Source organism: Citrus sinensis, chromosome 3, assembly GCF_022201045.2.
Source record: "Citrus sinensis cultivar Valencia sweet orange chromosome 3, DVS_A1.0, whole genome shotgun sequence".
NCBI lineage: Eukaryota > Viridiplantae > Streptophyta > Magnoliopsida > Sapindales > Rutaceae > Citrus > Citrus sinensis.
Window position 1 is genome coordinate 35336510 of NC_068558.1, and position 18413 is coordinate 35354922.

Sequence of the window (18413 nt, forward strand, 5' to 3'; positions counted from 1 at the left end):
GCTGCTGAAATTTGAAATTTTTGGTACTCAATTTTTTGGTTCAGAACTGGTGCAGGGCACTCCAAATTAAAATTTCCCCTTTTTAATTTGTATGATCAGCTGTCTTGCAGTTAATTTTTAGTGGGTCAAAATCAAAATTTATTGTTAATCTGGTTATAATAAATTCATATATTGAAGGACTTGACTTAATTTGTTTTTGTTGTTTTTACTAGTGGATTAAATAGTGATGGATTTGCAAAGAAAAAGAAAAAAAATAGCGATGAAGGAAAAAATGATGGAATTGTATGAAGCCGCCAAAAGAGCGGCAATGGCAGCGGTGTGGAAGGAGGGAGGGGTGGAGGAAGCACAGTGCCTTGATGCTTTGGATCAGCTCAAGAATTGTTCAATCACTTATCAACTTCTTGTCTCTACTCAGGTACTATTAAATTACTAATCACTCATAGATATATGTTTAAACTCTATAATAAAGTGGATTGAGGATAGACAGCCCTGCCTAATTAAAATCAAATACTAAATTCAGTATTGGGGATGTCCGCACCAGAGAATTGGCACATGTGGATCCCTATCCATTTGCATTCAGCCTGAATGAACTTGATTAGTAATTAATGAAATTTCAGAACAGTTTTTTTACATTTTTCTATTAACATAATATCGATCTCAGGTTGTAAGACATCTCACACATATGCTAAGGCATCCCTGTCGGAAAATCCAGCTATTTACTCGTGATCTGATTTGGTCATGGAATGACCTGTACTTGGGGGTTGACTATGACAATAATGTTATTGTTGTGACAAAGAAAGCAAAGGTGGTCAAGAATGTCAAAGTTGAAGAAGTGATTAATGAATATCAAGGCAATGTTCCTAACGCTTCGAACTCTCTTAAATGCAATGATTGTATTAGGGAGATTGTAAGGGAAAAACTCTACGGTGCCCTCTCCAAAGTTTCTGAGGAGGCTGGTCATGACAATAAAGAAATTATTGATCAAGTGAGGGCTTGCGATCCAATTCAAGTAGCTATATCGGTGGAGTCTGCGATTTATGAAAATTGGGGCAGATCTACTGGGACCTATAAGTTCAAGTACAGATGCTTACTATTTAACATCAATGATCCAACAAATCGGGAGTTCCGAAAGAAAGTTCTTCTTGGACGTGTTAAACCAGAGAAAATTGTCAACATGACCGCAAAAGAAATGGCTAGTGATAAAATGCAACTCTGGTATGAAAATCTGGAGAAGGAGAGAGCTGGAACTAATGGTCGAATATTTTCTGGAATTGTATCACCGAAAAAAATAATTTCCGGCATTTGCAAATGCGGTCGATGTCGACACACAAGGATGTCCTTCATATCATTGAGAAGGCATATAGCTTGCTTGAACTGCAATCAGTACTGGGATTCGACTAATCCTGGAATTGAAGTGCTTCCGATTTAGTTTGAAAGAAGCATCACTAGAAGACTTTAGCTATATATGAAGCAGCTACTCGGACTCTGGTTTTTGAACTCTAACATAGGGCCTCTAGGGTTCTGTTTGATTTAATTTTCACTTTTAGCTTTAAATATGCTATTTTAATTTCGTTTTTTTTCATTTATTTTAATTTTTTATTTTCTTACGAATGAACCTCGTTATGGAAGGATATCGTTGATACTCGAAACCACAAAAACAATCACGAGAACATAGTGAGTCTAACTAATAATATATAGTAAATATAATTTTTAAATAATAATTTTAACAAAATTTTAAATATATAATAGATTTTTCATCATACAAGTGTAAATCAAATCAACTTAGTTTTCTAGTTATAAGAGTTAGTGTTTACCAAAACACTTTAGTGCTGTAACTTAAAAATTATATCTACCCAACCTTAATTCCAAACAGGACCTTAATCTTAACATAAATAGCACAAATAAATCTTTACAATGATGGAAGAGATAGAAATAACAAAGTAATTAAACCGGTTACTGGGAATAGGAAAAGTACTACTAAATGATTTTTTTTGAAAAACATTTCAGTGTGACATATATATATCATTACTAGAAATTTAGTAATTTTATTATTACTATCATTATCACTATATTTTGGTCCTCAAGTTCAAAGGTTGTTGCACATGGAATGTATGACAACCGCAACTTTTTAACCTACGATGTCATGTCATTGTTGAAAACTGAGGAGAACTAAATTGCTTGAAACTGAAAGTATTTGGGTAATTAAAACATTTTGCTAAATTGAAGGACTTAATTGATGTTTTGTAAGAGACACTACAACACTCATGACTCACTCTTTTTTCTCTCTTCTAATTCTTCACTCTTCACTTGGTACTCACAATAAAAAGCTTAGGGGTATTAATAATATTATAGCACTATTGCAAACCACACAAATATTAAATTACAAAACTTTAACAACCATATTTGATAAATATCTCTACGCATTCAAGAGATTTCTTTAATTAAATATTTTTACCACCTTTAGATATTTTTAGATTAGAGATATCTCCCATTCTCTACATAATTCTTGAATCTTTCATGAATTGAGATTTGAACTTGGGATTGGAGAAATGTAATTGGATTGGATAATGAAATTGGTGTTGGACTTTTAATACTCCCCCTCAACACCAACTTTAATCCTTTGATTTATATTGAGTTGTTCGCAGAACTCTTCAAACTTTTTAGTACCAAGAGTTCTTGTAAACAAATTCACAACTTGATCGTTTGTCTTAACATACCTCATTTCAACTTCATCTTGCAAGACTTTTTCCTTGATGAAGTAATGGTGCACCTCCACATGCTTAGTTCTTGTATGAAAAACTGGATTTTATGCCAAGTTTATCACCGATTGATTATTGCAATACAAAGGTATTATGTAATCTCCTAGTTGGTACAGATCCTTCATCAAATGCATCAATCAAGTGCATTCTTGAGCTGCCATCACTACTGCTCTATACTCTGCTTCAATAGTCGATAATGACATAGTTGATTGTCTCTTACTACACTAAGAAACTACTTAAGACCCAATTTTGAAAACGTATCCAGTAGTTAATATTTTTGTACCATGATCTCCGGCATAGGCAGCGTCACAATAACCAGTCAACTTGCAACTTTCACATTTCTACTATAGTTGATTGTACTTTTCACATATCTTAGCATTTAGAGAACTACTTCCAAGCAAGGCTTATTCAGATTTTGCATATATCGACTTATTACACTCACTGCATATGAAATGTCTGGTTGAGTTAGCGTTAGATAGATTAAACTACCTCTTAATTGTCGATACATTGTTCCATCATGTAAATCTTTGCCTTCGTGTGTGCATAATTTTGTTTTGACTTCCATTTGAGTTGAGATTGGCTTGTATTCCAATATCTTAAACTTCTTCAGCATGTCTTTGGCATATTTATGTTAGTAAAGAAATATCTACTTATCTATTCAATCAACCTTTAGATTAATGAAGTGCTTAAGCTAACCAAGCTCTTTCATTTGGAAGCAAATTGATAAGTTCTCTTTTATTCATCGAATCTTTTCTTCATTGTCAACAGTAAGAATCAAATCATCCACCTATACTAGTGCAATTGCTAACTTTCCTTCACTAGCTTTGACGAGCAAGATAGAATCAGCATGTGTCACTGAATAACCACTCTAAGTTAGAAATTCAGCAATCCTGCCATACTATGCCTTTGGTGCTTGCTTTAAAACGTAAAGTGCCTATCTTAACTTGCATACATACTTTAGATGAGCTTTATTCTCAAGTCCTCTTAGTTGATTCATATAGATCTCTCGATTTTATAAGTACTAATTCATATCTTAGATTTTATGAATCATTTGTAATTTACATTATAGATTATTTAATTCATTTAAATATTGTTAAGCATTTCATTTTTTCTAATTTTATGCAAAATTTGATGTTACATTTATTATTGTATAATTATTGTTTTAGACAGATTTTGGAGGAAAGAAAAAAAAACTATTTAGAATAATAGATTTGTTTTTTTGGGTGATTGAGGTACCTCACTAGGTTGTTGTGTGCGGTATTTCTAAATTCGAAGGAGGTGAGAAGGGATAAAGGAGGTGGTGACAACAGTGAGAGGTCTGAATCAAGAAAAAGGTCCTTTGAAATAAGCTTTAAGCCTGCAAAATAATGAAATATAGGTTAGAGGTGAAGCCGGGGTGCCCCGGCGTTCACACTCCGACGCTCAAGTCAGCAACTTAATCTTTTTTATGGTGGAGAGAGCTTGCCAGCCCTCTGAAAATAATAGCTTAAGGTTGAAAAAGGCTTATTTTGTAGAGTATGTGTTCATGAATGAATGATGAGAATAGAACCTGGACACCTTAATATATCGAGTACCCCAACTGGCACATGGTGTATTTTTTATGGCTATTGGTTGTCCCTTTTCAGACCTTTTACGTCCTTTTACCTTTTTTTATGATTTTTGAGTCGTTATTGTGCATGCTTGGAGAACAAGAAGGCATTCACGGCGTATCTTATCCTTTTTGGGTACGTGACGCATGTTGGAGAATAGTCCAAGGTACCTCAGTCAGTGGCTGTCTGATAAGGTGATTGAGGACCATTGTCCTTGGGACAGCTGATAACTCTATGAAATGAGAGTTATTATGGCAATTTTAGATTTAAATCAAGATCACTTAGAGAGTAAATGATGTGTTTCTATTGCACTTTTGTTACATTTTGCATAAATAATTAATTTAGTTAGTCTTAATAAGTTTGGCTCAATTTAAAGTAATTTGTGCTCAAATTGTGTGAATAATTGCAGGTTTTTAGAAGCATAGGATTCAGGGAGAGAATGTGGAAGCAATAGGCTGGCACAAATGAAGAAGAATATGGCCACAAAAGAAGAAAAACAAAATCTGGAACAGTACAGCGCTAGAGTAGTTGCTGGGGTAACCATTGCCGTAGCAATTCTGGAACAACGATAGAGAAAACTTAGCATGGGAAACCTGCAGGATTGCGATCTGTAGTTTCCTAATCTGACTCATGCTCGCCCTAGACTCTCACTTACCTTAAGTTTCAGTATAAAAAGAGGTGCGCAACATATAGAACGACGGCAAGGAATTAACATTGAGAAAATCAAGAGGAAAAGAAGAAGAAAATTCAGAATTCAAGGGAACCAAGGCTATATCATTAAAGAATCCAGCGGAGTTGTTTGGACTCAGTCTTCATTATTCTTTACTTGTTCCTTTCTCTACTCTTTGATTGAACCAATGTATTTAGTGACCATTAGTTCGCTATTTGTTTTTGTTTTTCAAAGTATGAACTAAACTTGCTTGTAGTTGAGTGACAAACAATCTAATGGGTTATTGACTGTTCTTGTGAGTTTCTATATAATTGTTGTAGCATTTTACTCTAGTAGCTATTATTATAACTGTTATTTCAATTGAACACCCATTTAATGGTTCAAGTTAAGATAGAGCCGCAAAAGGCATGTCTTAGTGGATATTATTAGAGTAATACTTTATCTTAATTTGAGTTTCTTGGATTAAGTTTATCTTGAATCCCATAAGGGGTATACTTGAAGTTAAGATTTATGACAAACTAGACATAGGTACTCACCTTGTAGTGTGGAGAGGATAGATGTTCATAATGTCATGCCTCGGGTAGAATAGCAACTGGTCATTGCTATGATACTTAAAGGTATGAGAAATCTAACACGCGACAGCTGAGGATGCAAAATAATTCTGCCCAGTGCTGTAGGAATTGTTGTAGCAACTGGTGTTAACTTGATTTAAAACAGTCAGCCCATGAAGAAAGTTTGATCATTCAACTACCCTATTCTCCATTGATTTTTACACACCGTTTACTTAGTTTATTTTATCATTACGATTATTTATTTTATTTCCTTATCATTGTCAATTTAGTTGATATACAACTTTGAACTTATTCATCTTGGAACTAAAGTAGATAGTATTATTGTGATTGCTGAAGCATTTCTAGTAACATCAATCCCTGTGGAGACGATCTTGAATACTCATCACTTTATTTTTTGTTGTGTACACTTGTAAATTGATATCAATATCAATTGAGTTAAATTTCACCAACAATAGCGTCCTTTACTTTTGGCAGAAGTGATAGGCGGTTGTCGCCACTTTGTTAGTATGATATTTTATTATTTAATTTTGACAAAGTCAAATATTATCCTTCAAGCGATGGAGACGTCTCTCATGGCTGACTTTTCAGAGAACTTTCCTCGTTCGTTTCAAATCTGACCTGTCGGGTACCCCGGGTACCGAGTTAAGCAAGGTAGGTGAAGTACCCTGAATATTGCATTATGCAAGGTACCCCGAATAATGAGTTATGTGAGGTACCACAGGTACCGAGTTATGTGGGGTACCCCAAATGCGTACAGTGATTACTTATAGTCATTCTACCTCATTGACACGTGGTGTTTTACTATAACTTTTCCTCTTTCTCTCTAAACAAATCCCATTTAGTTTCTTTTTGGCGAGAAGTATTGGAGGCAAAACAAACTCGCATAAAGAGTAGGAGCAACACGTGACGATGTGAAGTTTAGCTTGATGACCAGTTGAATAGGAAAAAAAGGGTACCTCACTTACCCTTCTTTAAGTTGACCATATTGGTTCTCACGTCCAAAAAACTGCTCCTTCACTTTCCTTTTCCAAGTTTAACCAATCTCGCTCTTCGAGTGTTCAGAGAGCTACTTTACAAAACTTAGAGTATATCAAGGTTAAGTGTTACATTCCTTTTTTGGCATTCTTTTTTTGGTTGACCTCTGGTTACCCCACAAGAATGAAACCATAGAGTGCCCCAAGACAGATGGGATAGCCCTTCATATTAATCTGGTACTCCACACATGCCTCCAGTAAGGCCTTTAAGTATTATGGTCGGAATTAATTGGGAGAGATTCTCACTTAGAGAGTTGAAAGGACTATACAGAGGGAAAATGATATGTTGAGCGTGCATAGATTAGAGTAGGTTGGGCTAACTAATGAAAGCCTTCTATCGGTTACTTAGCATAGGCCGTATACAGCTAGAATGTGTTCTTGAGATAGCCTTCCTCATCCGGTGTTTGTTTTTGTTTTCTGCATTTCATTCCCTTTTTTTTTTCTTCTTTTCTGCGTTCTGAGATCTGACTAGGTGCATGGGGTACCCTGAGTACCCTTGAGCTTAGATATTCATTGAGTTATCTCTTACTTCATGATTGAGCAACCCAATTTCATCATCAAGATGGCAATTCATCCGTATATGATTGATGTTAATCTTTAGGAGATTATGGCGATTCTTAATACCTTTCTCGATATTTCTTATAGTCCTTCTTGGTATATTCGATGAATGGCTTTCTGTCGTAGGATACCCTGAGTACCTTGGGTACCCTTTTGGTGTATTTGAAGAGTGACTTTCTAGCGTGGGGTATCTTGGGTATATGACGATTTTCTTGGAAATGCTTACTGCAAACTTCACGCCATATGCGTAATCAGCATATGGTGATTTTCTTGGAAATGCTTGCTACAAACTTCACAAAACTTGTGGTGATTCCTTCTATGAGATGGTGGAAAATCTCATGATCCACCATTCACTCTAAATCAAATATGCAAAACAAATAGTGATAAAGGTGGTTGCTCGCCCACCCTCATGTAAGATGGTCGAAAATCTCATAATCCACCATTCGTGTGGAATCAAATATACAATATAGATTGAGATAAAGGTAGTTGCTCGCCTACTCTTATGTGAGATGGTCGAAAACCTCATGATTCGCCATTCGCGTGGAATCAATCAAATAAATAACATAGATTGAGATAAAAGTGGCTGCTCGCCTACCCTTATGCTAGATGGTCGAAAACCTCATGATCCTCAATTTGCGTCGATTTAAATATGGCAAAAAAATAATGATAAAGGCAGCTACTAGCATGCATGTTGCTGGGTCTGGTGTTGAGTAGATTATAATGATCAGGAATAGGTCAGTTATCCCAGTTTACTCTGAAATAAGGCGATCTCTGGATAATATCTTACGTTATAGTAAACAATGCTCAATGACATATATGGAGTTAGTTTAATAGTAAACATATTCTTATAGTACTTTAAACTTACTAATCCATATCAAATAATCGAAAGGCAAATAAAAAAGCACACATCATCAAATTTGGTAAAGCAAATGCATTCATAAAAAGTGGAGATATAGATCATTATATAACACTATTTTATTATCCTAAAGAGAATATGGGGGATCTTGGGATCACTTGTTGTCATCAGAGACTGAGGGAATTAAAAGGTGTAACTAACCATAGACTTCAAACACGTAAGCATTAAAGAAAACAAAAAAAAATAGACAAAAGGAGGTAGAGTGTTATCACTTTATTAGTAGTACGATCTTCCTCTATTGAAGCTAATGATGATTACTCTCATACCACTTCTATGTCAATTGGAAGAGCCATCAATATTGATTCTCCAAAGTTGTTCTCCTTTTACTGCTAGTCCGATCTCGCTCGGGTATCCCAAGATTCCTTACCCCCAGAGTTATTGGCGACTTTAGTCAAGAAATCGGCAATGACTTGAGCTTTGCCGGCCGAGCAAGGCTTACAGGCCAACTTCTCTGAGGTAGGGTACTTCATTTTCACTTTTAGAATTTGGGGATCCAAAGGTACAACAAACTCGCAGCTGGAATGTTTCCGAACATCATGGGGTAACTCGAGTACACCAGACACAACTGTTTCTACTCCCATTGGCGAGGCTCCCGGCTGCTTTTGTAGGCCAGTTGTCTGAGAAGCTTTTTGTGTGCTATTCTCTGCTGTCTAACAAGTGCTCGCTTAGTCAAGTAAAGTGTTGGCTTTCTATTAGTTAGGTAACCCTTCAATAGTGGATCAGAAGCTATTTGGTTAGTGACTTTGGAGGCAATAGAGTAACAACCACAAGTTAACTGTTGATCCCCTTTGATGGTGATAACTTCATGGGCTGTTGGAATTTTCATAGTGAGGTAGTGCATGGATACAACTGCCTTTGTTGCCACCAAGAATGGCATATCCAATATAATATTATAGGCACCCGAGTGATCCACAACCACGAGTTAACTGTTGATCCCCTTTGATGGTGATAACTTCATGGGCTGTTGGAATTTTCATAGTGAGGTAGTGCATGAATACAACTGCCTTTGTTGCCACCAAGAATGGCCTACCCAATATAATATTATAGGCACCCGAGTGATCCACAATAAGAAAATCAATCATATGAACAATATGGTGAAGTACCTTACCAAATGTAACGAGCAGTGTGATGATACCTTTTGAGATGACCATATCCCTAGTGAACCCAATAAGAGGTGCAGCACATGAAGCGATTTTTGGCGACTCAATTAATAATTTATCCAAGACGTTTTTGAAAATGATATTGAGGGAGTTGTCGGTGTCTACAAGAGTCGTTGCCACTTTGCTAGTAACAAACTTCAATGTAATTACTAAGGCATCATCATGGGGGTACGAGATACATTAAGTATCTTTTCTGTGAAAATGATTGGCGGGGGATGGTGCGGTACCTGAGGTACTCCCTGTCCGATGAAGTTGACTTTCCCACTAATATTGGCTACTAACGGTAGTAATCTGCCATAACTTTTGATGGCCCTTTTGGACTGGCCAGCTAGAGTAGGGTCGTCCGCTATCATCCGCACATATATGCCTTTCTTGGGTCCCTGGGGTGCCTCCCGTTCGGGACTGTTATCAACTATGTGTTTGCCCTTGCCTTGCTGCAAGGACTTCCGAGCTTCTATCATGCCAGCAACAAACTCCTCGAGGTACCTACTAAGAATCAAAGATTCAATCTCCTCGCGCAAACTGAAACACTCAGTTGTATTGTGACCGAAATCCTCGTGGAACTCGCAATACTTTAGACTCCGCTTGATGTTGGGGTACCTCTTTATTGGTTGTGCAGGGAAACGATTTAGCGAATGGTAAAATTCGTACCAAGGTTTCAGTGGTCGCTATCATTGTTCTGGTGGCGGCGATCTAAGAAGTTGGGTACCCTTGAGACACCAGGAGCATTGTACCCTCGTTCGCGCTGGGTAACTCATGGCGGGCTTCGTACCCGGGGTACCCTCGGTGTTGAGGTTTCCGTCTTCTTAGGCTTCTCCTTACTTTTCATGACTTCGGCTTTATCTTCTTGCCATTTTAGTTGGCATTTCTCATCTATCTCCACCTGCTGCAACGCTCGAGAATGGGCTTCCCCATATAAAAGCGGGCGTTTCTTTTAAAAAGAACGTCATAACTTGTCCAACCGTAAATTTTTCACAAAGTGGGTCGATGTGTATTTGTGTCCAAACACTTCGGTTCGCAGCACCTCTTGGTAGAACGGCTCACATACTCCGCCAAAGGTTCGGATTCCTCTTGCTTGGTGAAGGCAAGTTTAAAGGCTACCCTATCTTGAATGGAAGAATAGGAAAACTCTTTAGTGAATTTAGATAAGAGCTGGTGTAGAGAGGATATACTACCTGTCTTCAACGGTTAAAACTATAATTTCACGGGGCCCGTGAGTGTGTGTGTATAAACATCCTACATATGGCATTCTCGTCCACACCCTTGATAAGCATTTGGTCATGGTATAATTTAGCATGCTCCGAGAGATCGGTGGTACCTGAGTATTAGGGTATCTGTGGCATGGTGAAAGCCTCGGGGAGAGCTGCCATATGAATCTCCATTGTGAATGACGAGTGGTATGTCATTGATGTTGGAGCACTTGTAATGTTTTGTCTTTCGGAAAAGAGCTTCACTTGGGCTTCTAGGTGCTCCATTTCTTCCACGAACTCGAGGGGTACCCCAAGGGCACCTGATGTTGTCACTACCATTTAAGAAGCCATTTTGGCATTTAATTTGTCACGAAGATCCTTGTGGGCTTGCTTTGCACACCTAGTACCCTGGCTGCTACGGGAATTGTAAGAGACGGTGGAACATTCATCTCGAGAGCCCACGATTTGAAACTTAGAGCGGGTACCCGATGGCCCATGTTTTGGCCTGCTGGTCTCGGGTATCTCAACTCTTAGTGTGATTTGTTGGTCTGCTTATTGTAGTGGAGCATCCGGGGTCGCTGGCGGCGGTGATTTTTCGGGCCCTCTAGATCCCATTGCCCTAAGAATTGCATGAGCAAGATCCTCAAAACGCTTATGAGAGATGGGCTCTTCATCTTGGCGAATATCGATCGATTGTTTGACTGATCCCACTACCCTACTCTCCTTGTGGGATCACTGCCTTCACCATTGCTGTCATCTCCCATCCTTGTAAGATCCGTCGTTAAACCTTCAGAAGGTACGTCGAGTGTCATGTATTGGAGCACACACAACAACTAGTTTGATAACCACTGTGGAGGCTTCTTGTGTGATCCCCACTAGACGACGCTAATTGTTTTAGACATATTTTGGAGGAAAGGAAAAAAGAAAACCTATCTAGAATAATAAATTTGTCTTTTTGGGTAATTGGGGTACCTCACTAGGTTGTTGTGTGCGATATTTCTAAATTCGAATGAGGTAAGAATGGATGAGGAGGTGATGACGACGGTGAGAGGTATGAATCAAGAAAAAGGTCCTTCGAAATAAGTTTTAAGCATGCAAAACAATGAAATAGAGCATAGAGGTGAAACTGGGGTGCCCCAGTGTTCACACTCCGACGCTCAAGTGTAAAGTATTACTAAAATATTAACTTACTATATAGTACTCAAAAATCTTTGTTTCAACTATTGTTCTACTAATTTTGTGTTGAACCTTCCCATTAACTAGTCAATGTACTTGTATTACTAAAAACAATAATATTAGTAAGGTGAATTATGTTTGACCCCTTACTATTTTAGTAAATATTAACTTACTATATAGTACTGAAAAATCTTTATTACAACCCTTGATCTTTTTAAATATTTTGTCTATAATCTAAATCCATTTTTTTTCTATTTTATTCACTTAAGATCTCTTAAATTTGATTGTATATATACTTGAACGTTTAATCTTTATACATATTTATTCTCACTTTATCGCTTTAATTAATTATTTTTAGTTATCAAGTAAATTAATGCATTTATTTTCATCTTTCTCTTTACTCTTTAAATAATTTCTTTAATTTTTCAAAACTTTGACAGTAAATTAAAAGTAGATGTAAGAGGTGCATGCAATTGCTGCATTATAAAATGGTGATCTACCTTAGAGCGGTTTCAATATAGTTGGACCCTTACTACAATCATGAGATTTTTTAACAATATTTTTTCTTATAATGAGTATTCTTCCTTTTCATTTTTAAGTATGTATATAATTTTCAATTTATAAAATAAGTTCTTCAATTTTCAAGACTTAGCAAAAATAATTTTCAGAAATTTATTATGGCCAATATGATATGATGAAAATCTAACATTATAGTAAAAACATTTTGTAATAGGATTTTGCATGTTTCATTAATTTGTCTTTTTCAAATGGTCTTTTTTACTCATAAATTTATTGGCATTTATTTGCAAATAAATTATAATGTCCTATTAACAATAATTGCCCAGCATACATTCCTTTAATTTCTAAAAACGCACTCCTTTATACAAGTGTAAAGTTCTCAATCTACCTTAAAAAATTCTACATGCATAAACTTTACCTATCAATAAAATTTTTTAAATCCCTACTTTGCATTTGAATTTATCAAATTCTTGGTATATTAGTTCAATTTTTAGGTTAACTTCTTCCACTCTTGTTCCCACCATTTTTTAGTTCTTTAATCCAACTCCTTTCATTAAATTCTAACATTTTGCTTGGATATTTCAAATTCATTTTCTAGATCTCGATTGATTGTTAAACTTTATCAGCTTTTTGTTGAGTTCTTCAAACTTTTAGGTTATGTTCCTCAACTCTTGTTTCCACCATTTTTTTTGCTCTATATTTCTACTATTTTCATTTAATTTCAATATTTTCGTGAATATTTCAAGTTTTTTTTTTATGGTTCCTACTTATTGTTGGATTTATCATATTCTTGGTAACTCTTTTAAAATTTTAGGGTTAACCTCTTCAGCTCTTTTTTCCACCACTTATTGGTTCTATATTCTCACTCTTTTTATTGAATTCCAACATTTTGTTAGGATATTTCAAGTTCAATTTCTAGATCCTTACTTTCTGTTAAAATTTATCAAATTCTTGATAGGTTATTTCAACTCTTTTTTCCATCGGTTATTGGTTCTATATTTCCACTCTTTTCATTAAATTCCAAATTTTTAGGTTGATATTTCAAGTTTATTTTTTATATTTCTATATTCTGTTAGACTTTATCTAGTTATTGCTAAGTTGGTCCACCTTATTTTTCCACCACTTTTTGGGTTCAATATTTTTGCTCTTTTTATTGAATTCCAACATTTTGGGTAAATATGTCAAATTTTCTTTTTAAATTCTTACTTTGTGTTTGAATTTATCAAATTCTTGGTATATTATTTCAACTTTTATGTTAACTTCTTCCATTCTTACTCCCACCACTTTTTAGTTCTATAATCCAACTCTTTTCATTGAATTCTAACATTTTGCTTGGATATTTCAAGTTCATTTTTTAGATCTCGACTAATTGTTAAACTTTATCATATTTTTGTTATTAGAAAAGAAGGTAGGGCAAAAATAAATAATATTCAGAATTTCCAATGCATGTCCTAACTTCTTAGGTAGGATCAAATAAGTTTTATTTGCAATAAGAAAAAAATTAGGCTTTAATACCAAATAAATACAAAATTGTATACACATTTTTACCATCATATTTTTTAAATAATTTTTTTAATAGCAATATTAAAACATAAAATTTATTCTCGGACTAGCATACTTGTTCTATGCAACCTTTATGTCAATTTCAATTTAACGACAAAGTGATCTTTGGAAGCTAAATGAAGAATACATCTACAATGAATAAGAACAAAATTGATTGCATGAATAATATAAATAATCAAATAGCATCTAATATGAAAAACTCAAAAATTACAACAGAAATTAAGCACGTAAAAATAACCGGCAAAAATATCAATAATTGTAGCTTTTTCTCTATTTTTCTAGCATGAAATACTGGAAAGAAATAAAATTGGTATTAAATCAATATTACAGCTGCATTTAGTTTAGGAAACAAATGAAAAAAGGCAGAACATGAGACTTTAATTTTAAGAACTCTTCAGAAGTACAAATACGACCAAACTACTCTAACAATGCCTGTTAATAAACTACCTTTATTATATTAGTTAACAAAACGCATACACAGAGGTTATACCATGTATGATCTTTAATTCTTTCGTAATTTCCTTATGCAATCATTTTCTGGAAATTTAATATAAACTAATATTTTATTCCTTATAAGGGTTTAGAATTTCTATTATTTTCATTATATTCCAACACTATAAATACATGTTCCAAGTCCTTTTTTAACTAATAATAAATTAACTTTTTAACTAACAATAATGACAATAATATCAATAAGGTGAATTATGGTTGACCCCTTACTATTTTAACAAATATCAATTTACCACATAATACTAAGAATTTTTTATTGCAACCCTTTATCATTTTCAACATTTTGAGTGCATAATCTAAGTCCTTTTTTTCCCTCATCTTCATTACTTCACGAGATCTTTTGAACTTGATTGTATGTATACTTGAGCTTTTAATTTTTATACATACCTATTCTCATTTAATCATTTTAATTAATAGTATTTAGTTGTATTTAAAATAAATTTATGCATTTATTTTCATCTTTCTCTTTACTTTTCAAATTAATTGTGTTAGTTTTTCATTAATTTCAAAGGTAAATAAATAAATATCATGTAAGAATGATTGCAATTGTTTTGCTTCTAAAGATACGATGGTATAAGTTAATAAAAAATACTTGATTTGTATAAAATTTTTACCACTCTATTTTCTTTTCAAAATAGTTTCTTTAATTTCTCATTGCTTCAATAAAAAATTCATGTTATTATAAGTAATTTTTTTTTTGTATTTCTTCTACTATGATTATTTATATTAACTATTACTACAATTATTATTATTAATATCATACCTCATGGGATTTATAGTTAAATATAATAAGAATGTATATATGTCCTACGCTATTTTTGGCACTCTTTTAGATTACTAAGATGTCATTAACATTTTGATTATACAATTGATTTCTGTAAGTTACAAAACTTAGGTGTTGAAATATCATTTTTTGAATGAAATCATTATTCAACACTTCAGGAGATTTGATCATGAATTTTGATCATTTATACTTGAGATTTTGACCTTTGTTCACATTTATGCTGATTTATCATTTAAATAATTATAATTTGCTAACAACATTTTTTTTAACGAGTATCATCCTCTTTTAAACATCAATATAATTCTTCAATTTTTCAGAACTTAATCAAAATAATTTTTCAATGTTTATTATGACTAATGTATGGCATTATGAAAATCTAACAGTATAATAACAACATTTATGATTATGATTTAGGCGTGTTTAATTTATTATTTTTTAAAATGGTTTATTGGCATTTGTTTGTAAATGAATTATAAGGTACTATTAATTTATCCAGTGCTCTAAAAAATAAAGCAAATCAAAATTTCCATTAATCTAAACAGGTTTTAAAAACTTTTAACATCAAATAATTTGCTAATAAAAAATTGAAACTTTCTTAATCTATTTGAGTTGAATTTTATATATATATATATTGGGATCAGTTGACTTCATGAGATTTGAACTTTAATTCATGACAGTCGGTAAAATTTGGCACAAGTTTGTTTATCAACACTATACACCTGCTTTAAAGAAAAAAAAATTAGAAAAAAAATTAATTGATTTGATAATAAAAACATAGAAAAAAATATATTAATTCTACCCATATTTAATGGTGATCAAATTTGTCTTAAAAAACGCCACCGACCCTCGCATTAAATTTTTCCTTAAAGGGAAGTAGCTTCTTTCTTAAAAAGAATGGAAATAGTTTCCTCTTGAAAGTAGGTAATAGCAATTTGGGTCTCGCCACAATGTAATTGATTTCATAATAAAAGAATAATGATAGAGAGCGAATTTCAGCACCACCTCAACCTCCCACAAGAAAAGAAAATTATTGGAGATTTACAATTTTAGTAATATTGTTGTTATTATAATTCAAAAAAGAAAACTTAGCAAATTTATCCAATCCGTCTGCGTAAAGACTACAGAACCATAAGTTACGCAAAAGCCACCTTATTTAAAACCTTAAACCTTCAGAAAACTCATCGTAACACAACAATCTGCCGAAGCGAAACAAAGACTTTTTTAAATTTTGTCAAGGCAAATCACGATGGCAGAAGGGGAGTCATTCAATAAGGTAATTTTTACTATTCTTTCATCGTATTTATTTCTTAAAGCTTTAACTTTAACTTTGAAAGCTTAAACAGAACAAAATTATAATATTCTCTGACATATTCACTTTCTTTTTTTTTTTTTTAGAAATCCTCGTCATTATTATGTTTTTCATGTTGCTATTTGCTTTTAAGCTGAAAGAATAATATTTGATTTTTTTTTTCCTGCCGTGGTTAGTGTGCCAAGAGAGGCAATAATGGTATGGACCGGATTTCGCTTCTGATCAACGATAAGATAAGAAAAACAGACAATTTGGATGAATATTATACCTGTATTTTACCCATAAAATATCAGGGAAGAAAAGAAAATTATATGGATGACAGCATTAGCGAATTACCCAATGAAATTCTTATAAATGTGTTATCTCGATTGACTATGAAAGAAGCAGTACTGGCCAGCGTCCTCTCAATTACATGGAGATATTTGTGGAAATTTTTTTCTGGTTGTTTGGACTTTGATGATCCGCTAACAATGGCGGATTTGAAATACGATTTGGGTATGGGAACGGAGGCACTTGATGTAGAAAGAAACAAGTTTACAAGTTGGGTCAATTTTGTCTTGAGGTCACTTCAATGTCGAACTATAGAAGGGTTAAGAATATGTTTCGATGTTGTCTGTGATGATGATATTGCTAACTGGATTAATTTTGCTACAGAAAGGAGAGTTCAAAAATTAGAGTTGGATTTTACAAAAGTTCAATTTGGCTCACGGATTCGACAATACAATTTCACCTCCCATCTTGATAGTTATTCCAACTTTAGGTCTCTCACATCCCTACGCTTGACATGCTTAGATATAACTGGAGAGGCTGTTGAAAATTTATTATCTAATTGTCCCCTTCTTGAGGTTTTGAGTGTTAACAATTAGAATTGCTTTAAGAGTCTCAAAGTTTCGGGCGCATCTCTCAAGTTGAGGCGTTTAGAGCTGAAGTATTTGTCAGGTTTCGTGGATCTTGAAATTGATGCTGCAAATCTCATATCATTTGAATTTTTCGCTTATGAGACCACTGTTTCTTTTGTAAATGTCCCAAATCTTGCTGAGGTACACATTGCGTGCACTTATTCCCAGTACTTCATGCATAACCTTAACCAGTTTTCAAGTTTCCTGTCGCAACTACGAACCCTTAAGTTGGAACTTCAATCTGTTAAGGTTTGCATGTTCGATCTTTAATTTTTAACAACTATTATTCTTTAATTTATTTGTATGTAACACTAGTAGTATCTTTATCAAATTGTTTCAGGTTCCTGAGGCGGTCCCATACAATATTCCAATAGTATTTGATCTTAAGCATTTGGAGTTGACAATTAAAGTCAACGATGATGATTGCTTTCTTCCTTGTGCTGCTTTCTTGAAAGCATCTCCTTCATTGCATAGACTTACGCTCAAGGTAGATATTTTCGGAGCTCTATTTGTATTTCTAGACTGCATTTTCTCTATGCATATAACTATTTATAAAAATTTTTCGTTCTTTTTTCCTGTTTCATGCAGTTATTCAAGGTGGAGCCTTCATCTGGGTTTGTACGAACCGTTAAGGATCATCCATACGTAAGCCTCCGAGATTTAAGCATTAGGGAGGTGGAATTGATTGGATTCATGGGGCTTTCAACTGATACCGAGTTTTTGATTTGTTTGATTGAGAATGCCAAGCAGTTGGACAAAGTAACTCATTATCCTTGTCCACCATTCTTCCTTGGAAAGCCAATAGAATTGTGCCATAGAGACACCAAGGAGTATCAGTCTATTAGAAAGCGTGCTGTTGAGTTTGCAGCAAACTATCCTCAGTTGGACTTTGTAATACCATGAATTATTATCTGTATTGGTTGTTTGATAGAACAATTTGCTGTGTTTCTGTTGAGAAAATTTTGAAAAAGATAAACTAAAGTTTTCATTTGAGTTTATATGTTAAGACTCTGTTTGATACAGTTTTTCAAGTAGAGTTTATTCAAGTAAAGCTTTTATAAATAGAGCTTTTATTAAAAAAAAATTTAGTTGTTTGATTGTCAATAACAACTTTTATTAAAAGTTTGAGCTTCTATATATTTTAATAATTAAAATATTTTCAATAAGAGCTTTTATTAAATTGTCAATTAGGTAGTGGATATTTT

The 18413-nt window shown here is 34.0% G+C and overlaps 2 protein-coding genes across 2 annotated transcripts; both read left to right on the forward strand.

Annotated features, from left to right (window-relative positions):
* The first annotated feature begins 259 nt into the window (after positions 1-259).
* Positions 260-1429, forward strand: LOC127900789 (transcription elongation factor TFIIS-like). The gene is made up of 2 exons (XM_052436023.1): positions 260-415; positions 662-1429. Exons 1-2 carry the CDS (start codon positions 260-262, stop codon positions 1427-1429), a joined length of 924 nt encoding a protein of 307 aa, XP_052291983.1.
* Positions 1430-16779: 15350 nt separating this feature from the next.
* Positions 16780-18111, forward strand: LOC127900790 (uncharacterized). Its single transcript, XM_052436024.1, has 4 exons — positions 16780-16971; positions 17188-17457; positions 17549-17695; positions 17797-18111. The coding sequence occupies exons 1-4, from the start codon at positions 16780-16782 to the stop codon at positions 18109-18111; spliced, it is 924 nt and encodes a 307-aa protein (XP_052291984.1).
* The last annotated feature ends 302 nt before the right edge of the window (positions 18112-18413 follow it).

Excerpts from the sequence above, each read along its gene's own strand:
- LOC127900789 (XM_052436023.1), top strand. The coding sequence starts at position 260 with ATGAAGGAAAAAATGATGGAATTGTATGAAGCCGCCAAAAGAGCGGCA. Across the intron at positions 416-661 it reads AACTTCTTGTCTCTACTCAG|GTTGTAAGACATCTCACACA; the intron begins GTACTATTAAAT and ends TATCGATCTCAG.
- LOC127900790 (XM_052436024.1), top strand. The coding sequence starts at position 16,780 with ATGGCGGATTTGAAATACGATTTGGGTATGGGAACGGAGGCACTTGAT. Across the intron at positions 16,972-17,187 it reads ATTTTGCTACAGAAAGGAGA|AGTCTCAAAGTTTCGGGCGC; the intron begins GTTCAAAAATTA and ends AATTGCTTTAAG. Across the intron at positions 17,458-17,548 it reads TGGAACTTCAATCTGTTAAG|GTTCCTGAGGCGGTCCCATA; the intron begins GTTTGCATGTTC and ends AAATTGTTTCAG.